Source organism: Acinonyx jubatus, chromosome A1 (genome assembly GCF_027475565.1).
Source record: "Acinonyx jubatus isolate Ajub_Pintada_27869175 chromosome A1, VMU_Ajub_asm_v1.0, whole genome shotgun sequence".
NCBI classification, from domain to species: domain Eukaryota; kingdom Metazoa; phylum Chordata; class Mammalia; order Carnivora; family Felidae; genus Acinonyx; species Acinonyx jubatus.
The window spans coordinates 122,684,501-122,705,369 of NC_069380.1; the positions used below are offsets into that span (position 1 = coordinate 122,684,501).

At 34.3% G+C, this 20,869-nt stretch overlaps 1 protein-coding gene across 7 annotated transcripts in view; it reads left to right on the plus strand.

Annotated features, from left to right (window-relative positions):
• DDX4 (DEAD-box helicase 4) overlaps positions 1-20,631 on the plus strand; it is an 85,628-nt gene extending 64,997 nt beyond the window's left edge. For all 7 annotated transcript variants that reach the window (XM_027041810.2, XM_027041818.2, XM_015072554.3 and 4 more), the window contains 7 exons: positions 1,579-1,708; positions 2,979-3,145; positions 7,167-7,312; positions 17,796-17,895; positions 19,078-19,348; positions 19,497-19,607; positions 20,305-20,631. In XM_027041810.2, the coding sequence (XP_026897611.1) occupies positions 1,579-1,708; positions 2,979-3,145; positions 7,167-7,312; positions 17,796-17,895; positions 19,078-19,348; positions 19,497-19,607; positions 20,305-20,391 (1,012 nt within the window). In that variant the 3' untranslated portion in view covers positions 20,392-20,631. The remainder of the gene's footprint in view (positions 1-1,578; positions 1,709-2,978; positions 3,146-7,166; positions 7,313-17,795; positions 17,896-19,077; positions 19,349-19,496; positions 19,608-20,304) is intronic.
• Positions 20,632-20,869: the final 238 nt, after the last annotated feature.

The following is a 20,869-nucleotide window of genomic DNA, read 5'->3' on the forward strand; positions in this document are numbered from 1 at the left end:
GAAAAACTAAAGTTATTAAAAATCCTTTAAAGCCTGAAGAAAGTGGATATATATTGCTTATAACAGTGTTTTTTCTTGATAATCCCCATGTACTGTGTTGCTTTTAGGCTTTTAAATCAAGTAGTAAAAAATAACATTTTATTTATTAACTTTATTAATTTTTTAAAATTTACATCCAAGTTATTTAACACATAGTGTAGTAATGTTTTCAGGAGTAGAATCTAGTGATTCATCACCTACATATAACACCCAGTACTCATCCCAACAAGTCTCCTCCTTTGTGCCCCTTGAACAAATACTATTTTAAAAACAAAAACATATGCATGGCAAATTCAGATAATAGTCATGCACAAATTGAATCTTTGTACCTGGAAATTTGTTGCAACGTTTTGGCAAAACTGAAAAGTAAATACTTATCAGTCAAGGACTGGTTAAGTTATAGTACACTTAGAGTACTAATGGTAATAATGAAGTTATTGAATACTTAGCATTTGCTGAGTTATAAATATTAAATGTGTTATTTTATTTAGGCCTAGCAATAGCAGAAAATAGAATCTGTTTAAAGCAATGAGTTTGTTTAATAAACATAAAATTTTGGGGGTACCTGGGTGGCTCAGTGGTAGAGCATGAAACTCTTGATCTCAGTGTTGGGAGTTTGAGCCTCATGTGGTGTGTAGAGATTACTTAAATAAGTAAACTTAAAAAAAACCCTACAACATAAAACTGTCCTGCACTCTTGACAACCCTCCCCCCCCCCCCAACTTATTTAATTCTCCTCTTCAGAGTTAACCACTGGTAACAGTTTCACATGAATTAGTGTAAAAACAGCTGGTGCACACATACGCACTTTAATCCTTCTTCCAATAAGTGGGTAGTACACTAAGCTGTTGTCACTCTCTTTTTTTAATGGTAAATGTTAATCTGGAACTGTTGCCCTTTCTATGGGAATGCACAAGTATCTCTTGGGATGAGTGGACTGTAATTACAACTCTTCTACTGTTTTGATGCTAAATAGTTGGCAGTGAATATTTATGTAAATTCATCTTTGCCCATTTGTGGGGACATACTTAAAGGGTAAATTCATATATGTGAATTTATTGGGACAAGAGAGAAGTTTTTACAATTTTAATAGAGACTAATTGTGAAAGAGCCTGTCTCATTTTATCCTATTAAGTGTCAGTTTCCCGACACCATGGCTAACATGGTATTATTACACTTCAAGGAAAATGTTATGTTTGTCGTAATTTGTCTTCCTTTTTAAAGTAATGTTGACCTTAAAAAAAATGTTTAAAAGCCAGTTGTATTTCTTATGAACCACATGTTCATGTTTTTGGTCAATATTTTTGTGGGTGGTATTGGTGTTTACCATTGTTTTTGAAGAACTGTTGCTTGGATAGATTGCAGATTTTTTTTCATAGTTTTTAATTTCTTTTTCAACTTCTTGGGAAGAATTTAATTTTTTTAGATAATGAGAATGTATTAGTTTTTTTCTTTATGGATTTCTTTTTATAGTTTATTAGAAACAGATGTATAATTTTCATAAAACTAGAAAATAACATTTATTTTTCTTGTAAATAGGACCTGTGTAAGAGCTGTTGTTATATATGGGGGAACCCAGTTGGGTCATTCAATTCGACAAATAGTACAAGGCTGTAATATATTATGTGCTACTCCTGGGAGACTGATGGATATCATAGGTAAAGAAAAGGTAGGCCCTCGAGGGATGACAAAATTGTGGATTAATAATTTTTTTTTGTATGGGAAAGGGGAAGAATGGTATATAGAGGGATATATATTTATTAGAGTACGCTTTATATGTTAGGCCCCCATCAGAATCTTTGGATGGACTATTACATAATTCTTAAAATAATTCCAACATGAGATAAAAAGTATTTCCTATTTTGTGTTTGAGAAAGCAATAAGTGTTATTATGCAGTTTATTTAAAATCCCTCACTTAGCTCTAGTGATAGAGCTAGGGTTAGAACCTGGATCTGACTAGAGTCTATATTCTGTACTCCACTACACTGGGAGAAATGCATTACATGCTCCCATAGTTTCATATAAGTTATGATGACATATTTTCTTCCTGAATTGTGTACTAGTAATTTTGTTTCCTGTTGAAGCATAGGAGTAATATTAACCAGGATTATTAAATTTCCAAGTCTTTAAAAAGGCATTTTAGAGTTATATATTTAGTGTAGGTATTCACATACCACATTATTAAATCACTAAATCATTGCTTTAAATTCACGTTCATGAACCTCTTTTGCTTTTTTTAGGCTCTTCTCTAAAGGGGTTACTCAAAATACGGTCTTTCTGCATAAAAATATGATACTTATTCAGACTACCCAGAGAAATCCACTTTGATTTCTCACTTAACATCTTACATGGTTGTGCGACATTCATGTGTTTTTCTTGCAAATGTCTGTTTCTCTTGGTAGTGATAAGTGTTCATGCGAAGAAGGTGAGAGAAGTTTCTCAGTTGTTCCCAAGTGATTACAGAATGGAGAGTTTATTAAGAGTTTAAAGCATTAGAAATAAATTTACCAGTTATAAGACATTTGAATATGTCATGATGTTAGGAAATGTTTCCTTACATTTAAGAATCTGACTTTATCAGATAATAAGATGTAGATCTGTGAGGTCCACTATGGTAGTTAGCCACATGTGGCTGTAAACATTTAACAAGGATATAAAATGAAAAATTTTGTTCTTTAGGCATACTAGCCACAGTTCAAGTGCTTAATAGCCGTATGAGGCTAGTAGCTAACATGTTAGTGAAGATCAAGAATTGTTAATAAACATTTAAATAAACAGTACTAGTGTTACGAACCAAAACAATTCTCATCATTTTATGCATTGATTTCTACTTTACATTCTTAAGAATAAATCAGTAGTTGGAATTGTGGACACATTTTACTTTAATATATTGACTAATATGCATTTTCTGCTCTAACCCTTGAAAATATCCTGAAAGATTGGTCTCAGACAAGTCAAATATTTAGTTTTGGATGAAGCTGATCGCATGCTGGATATGGGTTTTGGACCAGAAATGAGGAAGTTAATTTCCTGCCCAGGAATGCCATCAAAGGAACAGCGTCAAACCCTTATGTTTAGTGCGACTTTTCCAGAGGAAATTCAAAAGTAAAATTTTTTTCTTCTTAAAAATAATTGTTATGTACATAAATGGCTTTATGAAAGGAGAAGCAATGTGACTCTATGATTTTTAAGAGTTTTTTTAAAATTTAAGGTAACACAGGTAGTTTAAGAAGTGGATGTAGTCCTAAAAACTTAACTGCATTTTTCATTGTTTGTAACCTTTATCCCTGGCTTTGCCACACTTTATAAAATTTGTAACATTTTATTAAGTGTGTGTGTGTGTGAGTGTCAGTACACAGCACCTAGATAGGATTTAATAAGTGCTTACTCAATGAAGTTATTTTTTGTGTCTTGAAACCAAAATTGTAGAGCTTGCAAAAATTGGGCCTTTTGTAGAAAATTCACATACCAACTGTTGACATATATTGAGTATCTTACTGTATATGGTTTGGTGAATTCTGAGATGAGGATGACACATCCCTTGTAGATGATGTGTCCCTTCTAGAGTTCTAACTCTTCTTCCTGCTTGCTGATCCCTTGGCTCTAGGGAGCCTGAAGTGTCTCAACAGCAACTTCTTAGCTTGTCATTTAGTTAGACTCCTGCGTATTTACTCTGATAGAACTTTTTTTTCTTTGGGAACCAAGACCTCCACACCTGCAGAATCTGTGGCTGTGGGTGGGACAGGACACACAGTTTCAAATATGAGTCACAGGGAGCAATGGTAAGTGGACCACTCTTGCTTTGCATGCCTTGCTCTCAGACCCAATGTACCATATAAGGATTTCTGGTTGAAAGTTACCGTGCCCTGTTGAATCATGTGCCATATTCAGAAAGAAACACTTCCAAGCACTTGTTTAAGTGGATGTTCCACTTTCTGTAGCCTGGCAGCATCTCACTGTTGTCATGTGATATGACCTGTAGACGTTACGGTTATGGGCCTGCTCTGTCACTTATTTTTCTGTAAAGTGGGTCTCCTGGTCTGATTGAGTCTTACATGGGATGAAATACTTCACAAGCCACAAGTTAGTGGTGCTGGCTATTGATTTGTTTTACTTAATAGATGATTTAAAAAGTCTTTGTATAAAGTTAAAACGAGCTCTTTATTGGGGGAAAAAATCTAAATCATAAGAGAGCATTTGACCAGTTAGGATTTTTTCTTTCTTAGTGGTACATAAAATAATAGTTTCTTATAATAACTGGTGTCTTAAAACTTGAAAGGTGGTATCTGTATTTCCCTTATCACCTTTGCAATTAATAATAAGTAGATAATTACCTACCTAAATAGCAGGTGATATTCTGCTGCCTATATGTTTTTTTATTCACCCTGAAATAGGAAGGTATTTGAATGTTGGCTAGCCAGAATGACTAATGTGTACTGTCATCAGTAATATTTGTTGAGGGCTTTTTATGAGCCATATTTGAGTATAAGTCCTGGGTATGTAGGGTAAACAGTAGAGTCCCTCACCTTGAGGGACCTTGCCCATTATTCTGTCTGAAGTCCAGTGTTATCATTCTACATATTCACTGAACTATTGCAGCATCCATTTCCTTGGCTGATGTTTCTTTCTGTAACTGTCCCCAATGTATTACCTGAATCCTTAATCTCTCTTTGGATTGCCAGACTTGAGGATTTAATTCTTCAGGAGTATTTTATTCTTAGATGAATTACCTGTACAGTTCACTATGTCCAAAATGGAAGCTCTTCTTCAATGCCCTCTTTCCTGTTCAGTTTTCCTTACTGGCAGTGTTGTCTTTCCAAGCCCAAATCCTTTCATTCATCTTGATTGCTTTAATATATTCTTTTAACTTTATGCCTTTCAAAAACAGTCATTTTGGCAGTTATCTCTAAAATATTTCAAATCAGTTTCTTCTGTTTCCCACCTTAAGTCCTTTTCACTTTTCTCTCTACTCATTGTCAGTAGCTTTCTAACCTGTCCTCCCTGACTCTAATCTCAATTTTGTGTCAGTAATAATTCCAAAATAAAGTTTTAGGTTTTTTTAAGACATTTATTCAAAATAAGCCCTCCTGGGGCGCCTGGGTGGCTTGGTCGGTTAAGCGTCCGACTTCGGCTCAGGTCATGATCTCGCGGTCTGTGAGTTCGAGCCCCACGTCGGGCTCTGTGCTGACAGCTCAGAGCCTGAAGCCTGTTTCAGATTCTGTGTCTCCCTCTCTCTCTGCCCCTCCCCTGTTCATGCTCTGTCTCTCTCTGTCTCAAAAATAAATAAACGTTAAAAAAAATTTTTTTTAAAAAACAAAATAAGCCCTCCTGTGTCTTCCCATTTCCACAGACTAACAAGATTTCAAAGTGTACATAGGATCAAATCTTTGCTTTTTCTGCTACTTTATTACCTGGGATTGTATGTTTCTTTTCTATTAAAACTATTTCTTGTTGGCTGAGCAAGCCAAATTCCATCCTTCCTCATTATTTTTTCTTGTTTCTCCTTTCTTCTTAGAATGTTTTCCCCTAGTCATCACGATTATACATTCTTGCTTGCTGCTGCTTAGATCTAGCTCAGTACTTGAAGACTCTTGGAAATACACATCACTTCATCCATTTCTTGCCATTGTATTTGTCAAGCAACCATTTTAAACACTTGGCACATTTTTTTGAATATGGTAAATGTTTAGTAGATGTTAACTGTTAAAACTGGAATATGAAAATATATTAAATACTAAAACGTTTATTTTTTTAATTTTCAAAAATTTTTAAAAATATTTACTGTCAAATTTTGTCAAATTGGCTAACATACAGTGTGTACAGTGTGCTGTTGGTTTTGGGGTAGATTTTCATGGGTAATTATATACAACACCCAGTGCTTATCCCAACAAGGGCCCTCCTCAGTGCCCATCACCCATTTTCCCCTCTCCCCCTCCCCATCAATCCTCACTTTGTTCTCTGAAATACTAAAATGTTTTATATATGATTATGCAATATTAAAAATTGTTATATACTTAAAAGTGTAGTAATTATTTTTTATATAACTATATCTTACTTGATGTGAGCATCTCACTGGCAGAAACTATCATATTCATCTTTGTATTCCCAGTACCTTGTATCATGTATGCCTGACACAGACACACAATTAATGTTTTAGTGAATGAAAAAAATATGATGGAAAGTAATGAACTGTAGATGGTTTTAAGATTTGTGCTTGAGAGGGTGCTTGATTCTTGAAGGAAGGACTTCAAAAAGAAGCTTTTCTGTTTCTTTTATGGTAACAGCAGGTGAAGAGAAAGAAGCAGTAATGATTTATTAAGATTCTGGATATGCTTTGCTCATGAGATTTTCATGAGACAGCTAAGAAGTAGGGACTGCTAAATGGGACAGAGGAGGACTGATGATAGATTTGGCCCTCCTCCTTAATCACAGAAAAACTCAGTTCTTTGCCAGTTCCCTTTCTCCTCTTCCTCTGTTGCTGGATGATTTAAAGCAGGCCTTCTTAATTGTATGTTGTCTGTGAGTTATGTGTGTGTCCACATGCTGATATCCTCAGCGTTTGGGGTGACCATACACAGCCTGATGTGAGCTAGCCTCTAGGCCCTTCACCTCCTGTCTCATTTTTTTGCTCAGACATACTGTATAAATGCTACAATTTTTTGTATGTGTCATGACATGAAAAGCACTGACCTAAGGTCTGGTTTGCTGATAATTGTTCAAAGCACAGTAGTTTAACAAGTAATATTTTCAGAAAACAACTTTTAGCAATAACATACGTAAAAGGATTAGTGAAGGACAGAATTTTTGCCCTAGGCTTGCATTTCAGTTTGTAACAAAAGTTCCTATTTGTTGTAGTCTGATACTTTAGCATACTTTTCTATTGTTATATACACATTTTAAATAGTTTTGCATGGCCACGTTTCACTAAGTTATTTAGTATTTTACAAAATCTTAATGTTTTATACTGATCTTTGGAATTAGTACTTGCATGATGTAAGTTATTTACCTTGTTATAGTTGTTATAATCTGTCTAATTAACATTAAATAACACTTGGAATAATTCAGTGAATATTGTGAGTGTTAATGGAAGAGGATAAGTTAAGGAGTAATCTTTTTGTCTTTGAAGGTTGGCTGGGGAGTTTTTAAAGTCGGATTATTTGTTTGTTGCTGTTGGACAAGTGGGTGGAGCATGTAGAGATGTTCAGCAGACCATTCTCCAAGTTGGCCAGTACTCAAAAAGAGAAAAACTTGTCGAAATTCTGCGAAACATAGGTATCTTACATTGATATTATTTTTTTGTCATAATTTTGATTTTTAAAAAATGCTTATTTTTTAAATTATTCTAAAAATTGTTTGTTATGGGTTTTTAAATAAGTGTGTTTTCATTATTTCCTCTTTCTCTAAAGCTTTATTTATAAAAGGTTTTATGATTTAGTTTCCTCTGTAAATTATATAGCAGTTTAATCTTTTCTTCATAAAGATTAAAAAAAAGGATTTGAGACTTGAAATATGTGACTAAAAGCTATTCCAGGAGAAATACATATATTTTTCATTGTAAGAAATAAAAAAGCCTCCTTTACATTAAACTCTATTTTCTTCACCCTGAGTTATTTTTACTTCATAGTTTTTGCTTCCAAAATATTTCTATAATTGTAGATTCAAAAAATTTTAGAGGTGAAGGGAACTTTAAACATCTAGTTCTGGTTTTTACAATAGTGATGAGAAATTTCTCACCCCCCCCAAATAATTTTTATAGAAAGTCATATTTCTTTGATTGAGTTGGGCTTAGTTTGTGCCGAAAAATAAAACTTTTTAATATTGCTATTTTATTTATAATTTTTTTCATTATAGGACCTACTTTATTACTGAGAAAAAATGTTTTATTTTTTCCACCATATGTAGCAAAATTTATTTTTCCTTTTTTAAAAAATCTTAGTTTTAACATATAGTGCAATATTGGTTTCAGGAGTAGAATTCAGTGATTCATCACAGCAGGTGCCCTGCTTAGTACCCAGTAATAATATTTTAATTTCTTCTTATTACCTCACAGGCTAAGTGTACTTACATGCTATATATTCCCCGTCCCCTTCTTCATTTTAGTAATTGTTTCAATTTGAATGTCACTGTTGGGATGGAGGAATGAGGAGAGGACAGGAAACCATCTAATTTCCAACAATGAGGAGAAAAAAAAAGTTGACTTAGAAAACACTTAAAAAAATTTTTTTTTAATGTTTGTTTATTTTTGAGACAGAGACACAGCATGAGCAGGGAAGGGGCAGAGAGAGAGGGAGACACAGAATGTGAAGCAGGCTCCAGGCTCTGAGCTGTCAGCCCAGAGCCCGACACAGGGCTCAAACTCACGAACTGTGAGATTGTGACCTGAGCCGAAGTCGGACGCTTAACCGACTGAGCCACCCAGGCGCCCCTAGAAAACACTTTTAAAGGCTTCTATTCTTTAGTTTCTGCTGAGTCTTAAAAAAACACAAAACTTTTAAAACCAAATGCTCATCATGAGTTGGAGAAATTTTACTGGTTTGCTTCATCCAGTGTTTCATAAATTACTGTATATGGCATATTAAGTTAAAATAATAACTTCTGTGGGCCACATACTATTCTGACTGTTTTACGTGTATTAACTCATTTAATGCTCAAAACAACTTTCTGAAGTAAGTTTTGTTAACCGCATTTTAACATTGAGGACACTGAAATACAGAGAGGTCAAGTAACTTGTCAGGTATAAATTGAAGTTCCATATGCAGAAGAGATAAGCAATATGTAGTTTTGCTGAAGTTAGAACATTTTTAGTATAAATGTTAAGATTTATAAAACCTTAAGATTTTTTATGTATGAATTTGTGCAATAAAGATTATTTGAGAATAATTCTAATGAGAGTTTTCAGAAGTGCTGGTTTGCCTTTGAGAAATCTTTGAAGTCACTGTATGAGCACTATTGTATACTTCTGTATTATTTAAACTGTTAAATGTTCTGCAGTTTAGAGTTAATTGTTTTGATAATTTATGTATGTATGTATTTTTTTTAATCTGCATGGAATATCCATTCAGTATATCCTCAAGTTTTACATATATTTGTTCATATAATTTTTTTTCTACTTTTTAAGGTAAATCTGCTAGCCTATCCCCTGTGCCTTTAAAATGTATAGGTATAATTATTTTATAGTAGTATAACCAGCTGCCTTTTTCATAATTTAATTTTTTAAATGTGTATTTATTTTGAGAGAGAGAGTAAGAGACAGCACTTTCAATGCAAAGCCCTGTGCGGGCCTTGATCTCATGAACCATGAGATCATGACCTGAGCCGAAATCAGGAGACAGACGGTTAACTGACTAAGCCACCTAGGTCCCCTCATAATTTAATTTTAGTTGAACATGTATTAAACATTTTATTGAGCTCATTAATTATTAGGAGAACTAGTAAGATGTTATAGCTACTTTGAGCAATTCAAAGAACACGTATGTGTAGGATATTAGGAAAGCCCAAATAAATTTACAAAAAAAATGTAAAACTGGTCAATATCCACAAAGCAGTAATCAGTTACATTTGAGGGGCAACTTCATTTTTATTTTTATTGATAAAAATCATTTGCATTGCTATCACTTGCAATAGAGGTATAACAGAAAAAATAGAGTAAAAGTCACATAACCATGAAGGGTGTGCTAGATGGTAATTTTTCTTGGTTATTTCAAAGTCTTTCACAGTTTTTCCTGGCAGCTATATCCTCTCATGATCACAACAATCTCAGAGATTATTCTTGGTCACAGAAAGGCTGGTCTCATTCTGTTAGGCTTATTTGCATAGATGCAGCAAGACTATTAACAATATAGGCCTCTTTGAGTTTGTTTTGCACATCAAGAGCCAAACGATATTGAATAATAAGATCACAAAATTAACTTCTATCTGGAAGTTTTCATAAGAAATCTGACATTGAACTTTTAAAAGCCTCCATTATTTGCTTAGATAGGAAATTAAGTCTGGGAAACTCTCATACATACATAGCAGCTTAAGTGAGTTCCTATCTTCTAAAGTTTCCCCGGATTTTTCATGTAATTAATTCTTGTTCCATTGCATCTGTTAGACTTTCATGATTCTTTCTGCTTCTGAACTAGTCCTGTAAATTCTGCTTGTCCAGTGATAGGGTCTAAAAGTTATTAAAACAATGTCAACTTAGAACCTTCTACCCTAGACTATTTTTTTTAATATCAGTAGTTAGAAGTGCTTGATAGAGACACAAATATACAAACTCTGCTATCTGGCTTATAGTATAGCCTTTGGGAAAGTATCAAGAGAAAACAAAAACTATATAGTTAACAAAGACTTAATGATCCTGGTTAATTTATTAGTGATCATTATTGAAAATGAAAGATTTAATGAGGGTTTATAATAAGAATAATGCTAGTAGTAAGGAAATTTGGTTGTTTCTGTGGCATTGCAAAATAAAGGTAATAAAGTCATTTCTAAGAAGTTTTAGATGAATGTCTAAATGATGATGTCTCTAATGAAATGTCTCTAATGATAATGATAAGCCTATTTTCAAAGAACTATGTAAATGTTACATCTGATTTATAAAAATGGGTTGGGTCTAATTTTTCATACCAAGAACATCTGGTAAAAAGATTAAGTGCAAATAGGATCTGCTTTTCTGTATTTATACAGAATGCCACATGTGAGTCTGGTGTACATCCCATTTGAGAACCACTAGCCTAGAAGGTGCTATATTAAAATTAAGAAGTGAACTATTTCTTTTAATTAAAAAAATTATTTTATATATATTTACTTATTTAATAAATATAATTTATTGTCCAACTGGCTTACATACAATACGCAATGGTCATCCCAACAAGTGCCCTCGAGAAAGAGCACGTGCGCCAGGGGAGAGGGGCAGAGTGGGGGGAGAGAGATTCTTAGGCAGGCTCCATCCACACTCAATGCAGAGTCCCATGCAGGGCTCAATCCCACGACCCTGGGATCAAGACCTGAGCTGAAATCAGGAGTTGGAGCCTCAACTGACTGAGCCACTCAGGCACCCCTACATATAAACATTTTAAATAATAAGTGAAATTATGATTGGCAACACTATGCTGTTGTATTAGGCACTGTGCCTCTAGCCCTCTGATCAATATAGAAAAACTCTAGAGAGTTATTTCCTAAGTATTTTAGTCAATGTTTCTCCTGTAGGTGTAAACATATGGGCATTTATACATCTCCAGGGACTTCCCAGAAGGTATACATTTTGAAAGTATTTCCATAAAGTCTACATCTTACCTATGCTTTTTAACCTAGAGGAAGTTTAATATCTGTTCTGACTTGACAACTGTTGCCATTCAACTCTTAAAAATAGTAACACATCAAACAAGCCTAATTATTTTTAGCCTCTCTTTTATTTTTTAAGGTGAGATAACAAACTTTTGTGCTTTTCCTGGTGTTTTCTGAGAAATCACAATGATAGTTTAGATGGATTTTTTTTTCTTAATTTATGGTTCATTTTTAGAAAGGCAGAATCAAGAGTTGTCAGAGGAGAGTTGAACATTGGATTAGTGTAGGATCATTGGTGGCTGAGAAACAGTACTTGGTTGCCAGTTTAATTAAATGACAATAAAACCTTTAAAAATAAATATAGAAGGTAACATGATTGTTAAGAACCATAGCTCTTTCATAAATATAGTACTTTTGCTGCTTTTTTTTCCTTTAAATAACCAAAAAACATAATAAAGTCAGCACAGTCTCTGCTATATAAGCTGATTAAGGAAAAGAAAGAATAAACTTTAATACTGTAATTACTGAAAATAGCTGTAAGTTATTTTCTGGAGTAAACTGACACTTCAGTTTAGGACAAAATGAGTGTTCCCTGGGTCCCCTAAGACCTTCTCGTAGGATCTCTGAGGTAAAACAGTTTTCATTTTTATACTGAGAATTATTTATTTTAACATAATATACATGCCAGTAAGTATTTCAATTTTTTCTTGGTTTTAAGTTTTAATATGGTAAATTTAATAACAAAGTGTTTGGGATTGTCAATAATATAAGAATTTAAGAATTTAATGGGGCCACAGACCAAAATTTTGAGAGCTACTACAGTAGGGAAAAACTACTCTTTTTTTTTTTTCCTTCAAAACAGAAGCACATACAGTTTCTATCTCTGTTTTTATTACTCCTTCTGTAGTCTCACTTAACTTATGTTAATTATAACTTTTAACCATAGTAACTTCTGTTTCATAGAGGAAACTGGAGGCAGGAATGTCAGACATAAGTGTTGTAGCTGACTACCAGAGCTCGTGAACTTTTTTTTCACTTTTTTTTTTTTTAGTGTTTATTTTTGACAGGCAGTGCGAGCGAGCATGCGCAAGCAGAGGAGGGGCAGAGAGAGAGGGAGACACAGAATCCGCAACAGGCTCCAGGCTCTGAGCTGTCAGCACAGAGCTTGACGCAGGGCTCGGACTCACCAACAGTGAGATCATGACCTGGGCCAAAGTCGGATGCTTAACTGACAGAGCCACCCAGGTGCCCCTCATGAACTACATATACTACTTTTTTACGGCACACTTTGTTAAAGTATGAAAGTGCTGCAAATTTTTAAGTGGCAAAAATGAACATGTTTATTAACATGCCTCAAAGATACTGCATATGAAAAATAAGCAAAAGAACATGAACTTAGGTTTAGTAATTAATATGTGAGAATTCTAGTGATCACTAATTTACTCAATATAATCTACTCGTTTAAGTTACCTAAAGCTGAAGATGTTGGATATTATTTTCAGGATGACATTATGCAAAATATAAATACTGTTGGATAATGAATCAATTTACTGAACACAAGTTTGTTTTTATACTTTTAAGTCTTTAAAAAATTTTTTTTTTAATTTTTGAGAGAGTGTAAGAATGTGGGTACAGAGAGAAAGGGAGACAGAATTTGAAGTAGGCTTCATGCTTAGATCTGTCAGCACAGAACCTGACGTGGGGCTAGAACCCACAAACCATGAGATCATAACCTGAGTCAAAGCTGGACCTTAATCGACTGAGCCCCTATGTTGTTATGCTCTTAAACATTATGGAGAATATTAGCTTATTTGAGTGGCTAACCTACATAGGCTAAGGAAAACCCAACTAAAATAAGGTGTTTGTATTATGCTTAAAACTGATAAATCAGAGAAAAGATGTGTGTTTTTTTAAACTGAAGTTATTAGTCTTGAGTTTATCAAAGATTTCACTTATGTGTACTTGTAATCTTAAATTTTTCAGATTTAATTCCTGTAGGAAGATTTTTTTTCAAAAACAGTTCAGTTTTAGAAATTCAGTTTCGTTATTCTCTGGGAATTTTAGGAATGTTTGCTTCTATAAATTATTTTTCTGTTTTATTTAACTCAGTAAACCAAATCAGAATTAATTTGATAGACCTATAAGACACTTTTTAAAAGATGCTTTAATAGACTTTTATAATTTTTTTTTCTAGTTTTGCTTCTCCCCTCTTCCTATTTTCTCCTTCTGCAACAGTAATTAGATAATATTGATCTTCTTGTTCTGTCCTCCATATTTTGTAACCTCATTTTCATATTTTCTACTTGTTCTGGGTTGTATTCTAGATAGTCTGGGTAGTTATTCAGATTTACCATCACTTTTGCAGAAACTGGTACTGGTACAGTGTATATGTATCGTTCTCTGCCATTTTGCTACCTGGGTGTATTTGTGTAATTACCACCAACATCAAGATCCAGAGCTACTACCTCACCACAAAGATATCCCTTGTGCTGTTTTTATAGCATACCCACCACTCCTACCCTCACTGCCTATCCCTATGTCCTCACAACCACTAATCTGTTTTCCATCTTTATAATATTATAATTTCAAAAATACTATGTAAATGGAATCATGTGTATGTGACCTTTGAAATCGTTTTTTCCTTTCGCTGTAATGCCCTTAAGATCATCAAGTTGCTGTGTCAGTGGTTGATTTCTTTGTATTGCTGAGGAGTATTCCATGGTATGGATATACTTGTATTTTTGGTTCTTAGCCCTTCTGTCGATTTTATTCCTTTTAATTGTTAAATTTATACCATTTAGGTTCATTGCAATTATTAGAGGTTAGGGCTTAATCATTTCATTTTTTTTAATGTTTGTGCCATAGAACATTTATTTTTATGTGTGCCAGTAAACATGAAGAAGTTAGGTTTGATTTTACAAGACTCTGAAAAGGACTGAGTTCAGATTCGTCCATGACATTTGCCTATTCTTTTTTTTTTTTCTTTTTTATTTCTTATTTTTAGTTATTTTTAAATTTTTGTCCAAGTTACTTAGCATATAGAGCAATAATTTCACAAGTAGAATCCAGTGATTCATCCCCTACATATAACACCCAATGCTCATCCCAACAAGTGTCTTCCTTAATGTCCCTTACCCATTTAGCCCATCCCCCAGCCCACAACCCTTCTAGTAGCTCTGTTTGTTCTCCATATTTAAGAGTCTATTATTTAACCATTTCTGTCTTCTTTTTGTTCCTTCTGTTTCTTATTTCTCTGTTGTTGTCTTCCTTGAATGTTTTTTAGAATTCAGTTTTGATTTTCCTAGTTTTTTGAGTTTTTAAGTATATCTTAGCATACCTTTGTTAGTGGTTGCTCTCAAGGCATTACACTGCACATAAATAATTACAGTGTGTCAGTACTGTTGTCTGTATTGTGTCAGTTTGAGTGAAGTGTAGATACCTTATCTCCCTTTGTGTTCCTTTATCCTCCCTTATTTATTTATTTATTTACTTTTTTCTTTCCATAATAGTACGTGTATTCTTTAATACCAGTCATCTATTTCACCCATTCATTCCCCACCTACTTCCCCTCTGGTAACCATCATTCTGTTCTCTGTAGTTAAGAGTCCTCCTTGATTTTTTTTTTCTCTTTTTTTCCCCCTTAGCTTGTTTGTTTTGTTTCTTAAATTCCACATATGAGTGAGACCACATAGTATTAGTCTTTCTCTGTCTTATTCGGCTTAGCATTATACTAATCATTAGCTCCTTCCACGTCATTGCAAATGGCAAGATTTCTTTTTTATGGATGAATAGTATTCCATGGTATGTATATACCACATCTTCTTTATCCATTAATCAATGGACACTTGAGCTGCTTCCATAGTTTGGATATTGTAAATAATGCTGCAGTAAGCATAGGGGTACATGTATCCTTTTGAATTAGCATTTCTGTAATTTGTGGGTAAATACCCAGTAGTACAATTAATGGATCGTAGGGTAGTCCTATTTTTAATTTTTTGAGCAACCTCCATACTCCATACTGTTTTTCACAGTGGCTGCACGAGTTTGCATTCCCACCAATGGTGGAAGAAGTTTCCTTTTTCTCCACATCTTTACCAATACCTGTTGTTTCTTTTGGTTTTGATTTTAGCCATTCCTACAGGTGTGAGGCTTTTTAAAGACGCTTTAAGAGCTGTTGTAATTTAATTTTTTAATATTCTCCACAAGGTATTAACATAATTATTACATATAATAAAAAAATCCTTTCTGAATTACACATAAAGTGCTTTAGTTCTACTGCTTTAAGCCACAGTTCTACCACTTAACTTTCTGGGGTTAAGAATGACCCCAGAAATACAGAGAATTGCAATCTAGCTACTATTCTATTAGGAGATAGTAGAATCTATTAGAATTATTTTTAGATTCTTAGTTGATTTTTACTTAACTCACAATGGACTAACAAAATGGATACTCCATCACTTCTCACTCAACAGAATAGAGATTTATAATTCATCTGTTTATAGAGATCACTGAATGGTCTGATCATAAAGCTAAATTTGCAATTATTGCTATCACCAGTGGTAGTATGACCTATTGTCTGAACTAGAACAAATACAAAATCATTAGAGAGGAAGAATTCTAGAGAAAGTCAGAGTTAAATTCTTATTGCCACTGGGATTCATACTGAAAACCAAGAAAAGAGATCAGGGCTTAAGTTGCTCAAGAGTGTTAAGTACTTGATACTATCAGTTGTATCAGTTTTGGCTTTGGGCATCTTATTGGATGACTTCCAAAACTGTGGAAAAATAATTGATAAAAAATCACTATTCTAATAATATGAAAATGACTATATCTCAAAGATTTAACTGATTTATTCCTGTAGGAATCACTTGCCCTTTGATTTTTCTGCTTGCTTGTTCACAGGTCTGAGAGTTAATGAAACCCACCTCTGAGCCTTTTTTTTCTTATAGATCTCCTATTTCAGTTAATGTTAGTTCTGTTTTTCCAGTTACTCAGACACAGTCTTGGGAGTCCTCCTTCATTTCTTTCTTTAACTGCATATATCATTTCTGTTAGCAAAATCGTTTTGGCTCTAACAACAGAATTTATTCAGAATCCATTAAGTCCTTAGTTAAAACAAAGACCAGATCTTGTCACTTTGTTCAAAACGTAGTGGCTTCCCTTCTCAAAATGAAGAAGTTTTTTTTCAATGGCCTTCACGATTCTGTGTGACACAGCTGCCATTACTTCTCTGTCTTCATGTTCTGCTGTCTCTTGCTCACCCTACTCCAGCCAGACTCCTCATTGCTGTTCCTCACACGTGCCAAGCACGTTTCTCCGTCATGGCCTTGTTACTTGCTGTTCCCTCTACCCAAAATGTAGGGGTCACATGAGGGCCCCTGTGTGTGTGTGTGTGTGTGTGTGTGTGTGTGTGTGTGTGTGTGTGCACGTAACTCCCATGTCTCTTAGCCTTTCCTTTATATTTGTCCTTCCCTGTGCCTTGATGTTCTTCCCCAAGTATCTCAGTAGTTCATTATTTTATTCTTAGTTCTACTTAGATGTCATCTAATTAGAAAGGGTACATCTAAAGTAGCCCTCTTGGGACTCTATTTATCCTTGTGGGTTTTTTTTTTCCATTTTAGGGCTTATTGCATAATATTTATTATTTGCATCTCCACAATGAGAGCAAGGGCTTTGTTTTCTTTGCAGTATTTCCAACACCTGGAATAGTGACTGGCATCTCTTAGGCACTAAATATTTGTTGAATAAATGAAGCCAACTAATAGGGAAATGAGGGAGAGGAATTATGAACAGTAATACAGTCTTCTTTCCATTAAGGCTATAAATTACCTTCTTTCGTCTCCAACATAGGGAGATTCCTTGTGTGAAAAAATTTCTGGCTCATGCTTGAAGTTCTACCAATTAAATTCTTTAAGCTAACTGGTAAATATTTTTGACTCATAAAATCCTAGGATAAAGTCACTTAGTTTTTTTGATAAATAATACCTTGGAAATAAAAGGGTTTGAATTAACAGAGAATGTTGAAACACAGAAGGTTGCAGAATTTGTCAGCCTTGGGTTGGATGCCTTATAAATAGTTTGGGCAATCAAGGCAGAATGCAAGATTGGATTATCTCGGGAGGTAAGGAGCAAAGGCATTAATTTAATGAGTGGGAAATGAAGGTCCTGAGATGAATTTGGAACTGCTAAGAGTTGGCAGGTAGATACCATTTATCTTGCCCTTAGTCAGGTTTTTGGTGTTGGCCTGGGAGGGCAAAGGTCAAGCACATTTTTTTAGTCCCTAAAGTAGGAAACAGTTCTGATAATTTATCTTTGACATTCATTCATTCAGGAAATATTTGGGCTGCTGTTACCTACCAGGCCTGGTCTCGGTCTTGGGAATACAGTGATGGATGAGACTATTTCCTACTAATACCTCCTGGCTTTTTTTTCCTTTTCCTAATTTTATAGTTTCTGTGTTTATCACTGTTTCATTGTCTTGTAGGTGATGAAAGAACTATGGTTTTTGTTGAGACTAAGAAAAAAGCAGATTTTATTGCTACTTTCCTTTGTCAAGAAAAAATATCAACAACAAGTATTCATGGGTGAGTAGATTAATACGATTTCATAGTAGGGAGGTGACACTTGTATTTGTCATTTGCTAAGAAATAGCAGTGCATGTAACTGACATGACATAATCCTAAGATTCAGAATTCTCAAGATCTAAACTGTTAGTCATTTTAAGTTTTTATAAGAACTAAGAGGTGGGGATGGGTGAGTTAAAGGTTTGTCTTGGACTCCTCATCATGAGGAGTGGTAACTTCTCAAGAGATCTCAATAAGTTTTTCTCTTCTGCTGAATCCAATCTTTTCTCTTGGTTGAAATTTTTTATTGAAGTGCATAAAAATGTCATATGAGCACAACTTCATTGACACTTTACTCATGGATCTGAAATACTAATGAATATACAGAATTCTGAGATTATACTTAAACAATTTTTTTGAGAAAACATTCTAATCAAATAGTTGTGTATTGTCAAGACAAGTACAAGATTAATGGGTGAGATTTAATGTTTGTCACACTTATTAAAATTTTTTTTTAAAGTTTATTTTTTGAGAGAGAGAGCGCACAAGTGGGGGAGGGACAGAGAGGGAGGAGGACAGAGGATCCAAAGCAGGCTCCACATTGACCGCAGAGAGTCCAATGTGGAGCTCAAACTCAAGAAATGTGAGATCATGACCTGAGCTGAAGTCAGATGCTTAACTGACTGAGCCGCTCAGATACCCTGATGTTTGTTTGTCTGACCTAAATTTGTGTTGTAGCACTCTGTACTACCTTTGTTACCTTACTTCATGTGCAAATGAGGATAATTGTTCCACCCTCAAAGTATTACTGTGAGAATTAAATAAAATGATGGCTTGAAAAAAATTAGTATAATACCTGGTATGTAAGAAGTAGATAGCAATGTTGATTGCTGCTATTTTTACTGTTACTGAAAACATGTTGAACTTGAATGGTTCACTGTAGTAATTTTTTTAATGTTTATTAATTTTAGAGAGAGCACATGTGAGCAGGAAAGGGCCAGGGAGAGAGGAGGGGATAGAGAATCCCAAGCAGGCTCTGTACTGTCAGTGCAGAGCCTGATGTGGGGCTCAAAATCATGAACCGTGAGATCATGACCTGAGCAGAAATCCAGAGTCAAACACTTAACCGACTCAGACACCTAGACACCCCACTGTAATAATTTTTTAAGAGCTGTCCTGACACATGCTTTCTTTGATTTCTAGTGACCGAGAACAGAGAGAGAGAGAGCAAGCTCTGGGAGATTTTCGCTGTGGAAAGTGCCCAGTTCTTGTTGCTACTTCAGTAGCTGCCAGGGGGCTGGATATTGAAAATGTTCAACATGTTATCAATTTTGATCTTCCTTCTACCATTGATGAATATGTTCATCGAATTGGACGTACTGGTCGTTGTGGAAATACTGGCAGAGCTATTTCCTTTTTTGATCCTGAATCAGATAACCATTTGGCACAGCCTTTAGTGAAAGTACTGTCAGATGTAAGTTTTAAATGTTTAAAACTGAATGGTATTATTCTATCATTGAAAGTAGACCTTGTATATCTATGTATATTGAGGAAAAGTAAACTGCTGTAATCTTTGAGACTAGATGCATATTGAATATGAAGTTAATAATTTCTTTTTTTAGGCTCAACAGGATGTTCCTGCATGGTTGGAAGAAATTGCCTTTAGTACATATGTTCCTGGCTTCAGTGGTAGTGCAAGAGGAAATGTATTTGCATCAGTTGATACTAGAAAGGTTAGTTGAGGGAAAAATTTAGAACTTGGCTTCCAGTTACTCTTTGTGAATGTTGTAGTTAATATTGTGAAGTAACAATAACGTTTAATAATTATCTTGTCACTTTTTATACTGAAAAGTTTAATATTTCTTAAAGTTTTATGTATGTATGTATTTTTGGTCTTAAAAGTGAGGAATAATATAACCTTTCAATTCACACTCAAACATCCCTCCTTTCTCAAATTTGCTGGCATTTACAGTTCTCCTTTGGATTCTTCTGAATTTCCTGTAAGAATTCCTTATTGTTAGAGTTCTGACAGTATTATTAAGTAAGACAGAATACTAGAGATAGTGAGTTGCATGTCCTTTTTGATGTGTCTGTTTATAGGCAGCACCACTTTTATACAGCAACAGTGAATGCACTAACCATTAAATATTTATGCTTATTTATTAAGGTATAGAGCTTTCAGTTTTTCCATCTGCCAAAACTACTGATTAAAGAAAGATTTTCTTGAAATATTTTGTGTAATAATTTAGACTACCCAGGCTCATATGGGCCTTTATCAAATGGATTAAATTTAGTGAGAATCCAGTCTTTTATATTTTTGGGGAAAACATGGTGGGAAGCTTGAGTACCTTCTCTGAGTCTGGGAATGTAATTTGAGAGATATCATAAAATTAAATCTTTCTTTCTTTCTTTCTTTGTTTCTTTTTAAAGAATTACCAGGGCAAGAATACTTTGAACACAGCAGGGTTTTCTTCTTCACAAGCTCCCAATCCAGTAGACGATGAGTCATGGGATTAAAGCTAAAACATCCTTCAAGTTTATGGTACAGTTTTGATGCAGAGAAGAAAATAGTTTTGATTTTTGAGTTTAACAGAAGTGCAAAACCTGACACTCTAGTATCTCTGTCCTTCTGTTCTTATTCCTACCCTTAAAAAAAAAATTCTTGCTGATTAGTTATGTGAAATACTAAAAATTAACAACATTGCAGTTACTGATATAAATGGTGTTAACTGGAAAGATTAAAGCGTTCTGAATGTCTTGCTTATTTCTAGTGTATTCTTCAGGGGTTTTAAACATGTTTCATGTCTAAATACATAGTCTTAGTGTGGTGTTTATTGATCCTAAAACAAGCAGTAGGATTTATGACAAACTTTTGTTTAGAAACTGAGTCTCCTTTTTTTGCTTAAAAAGGAGCCTTTAAAGCAATAGTGTGTCACTGAAATATGGTAACATGATTTTCATGTAACAGACAGTGAAAGACATAAGCCTTTTAAAG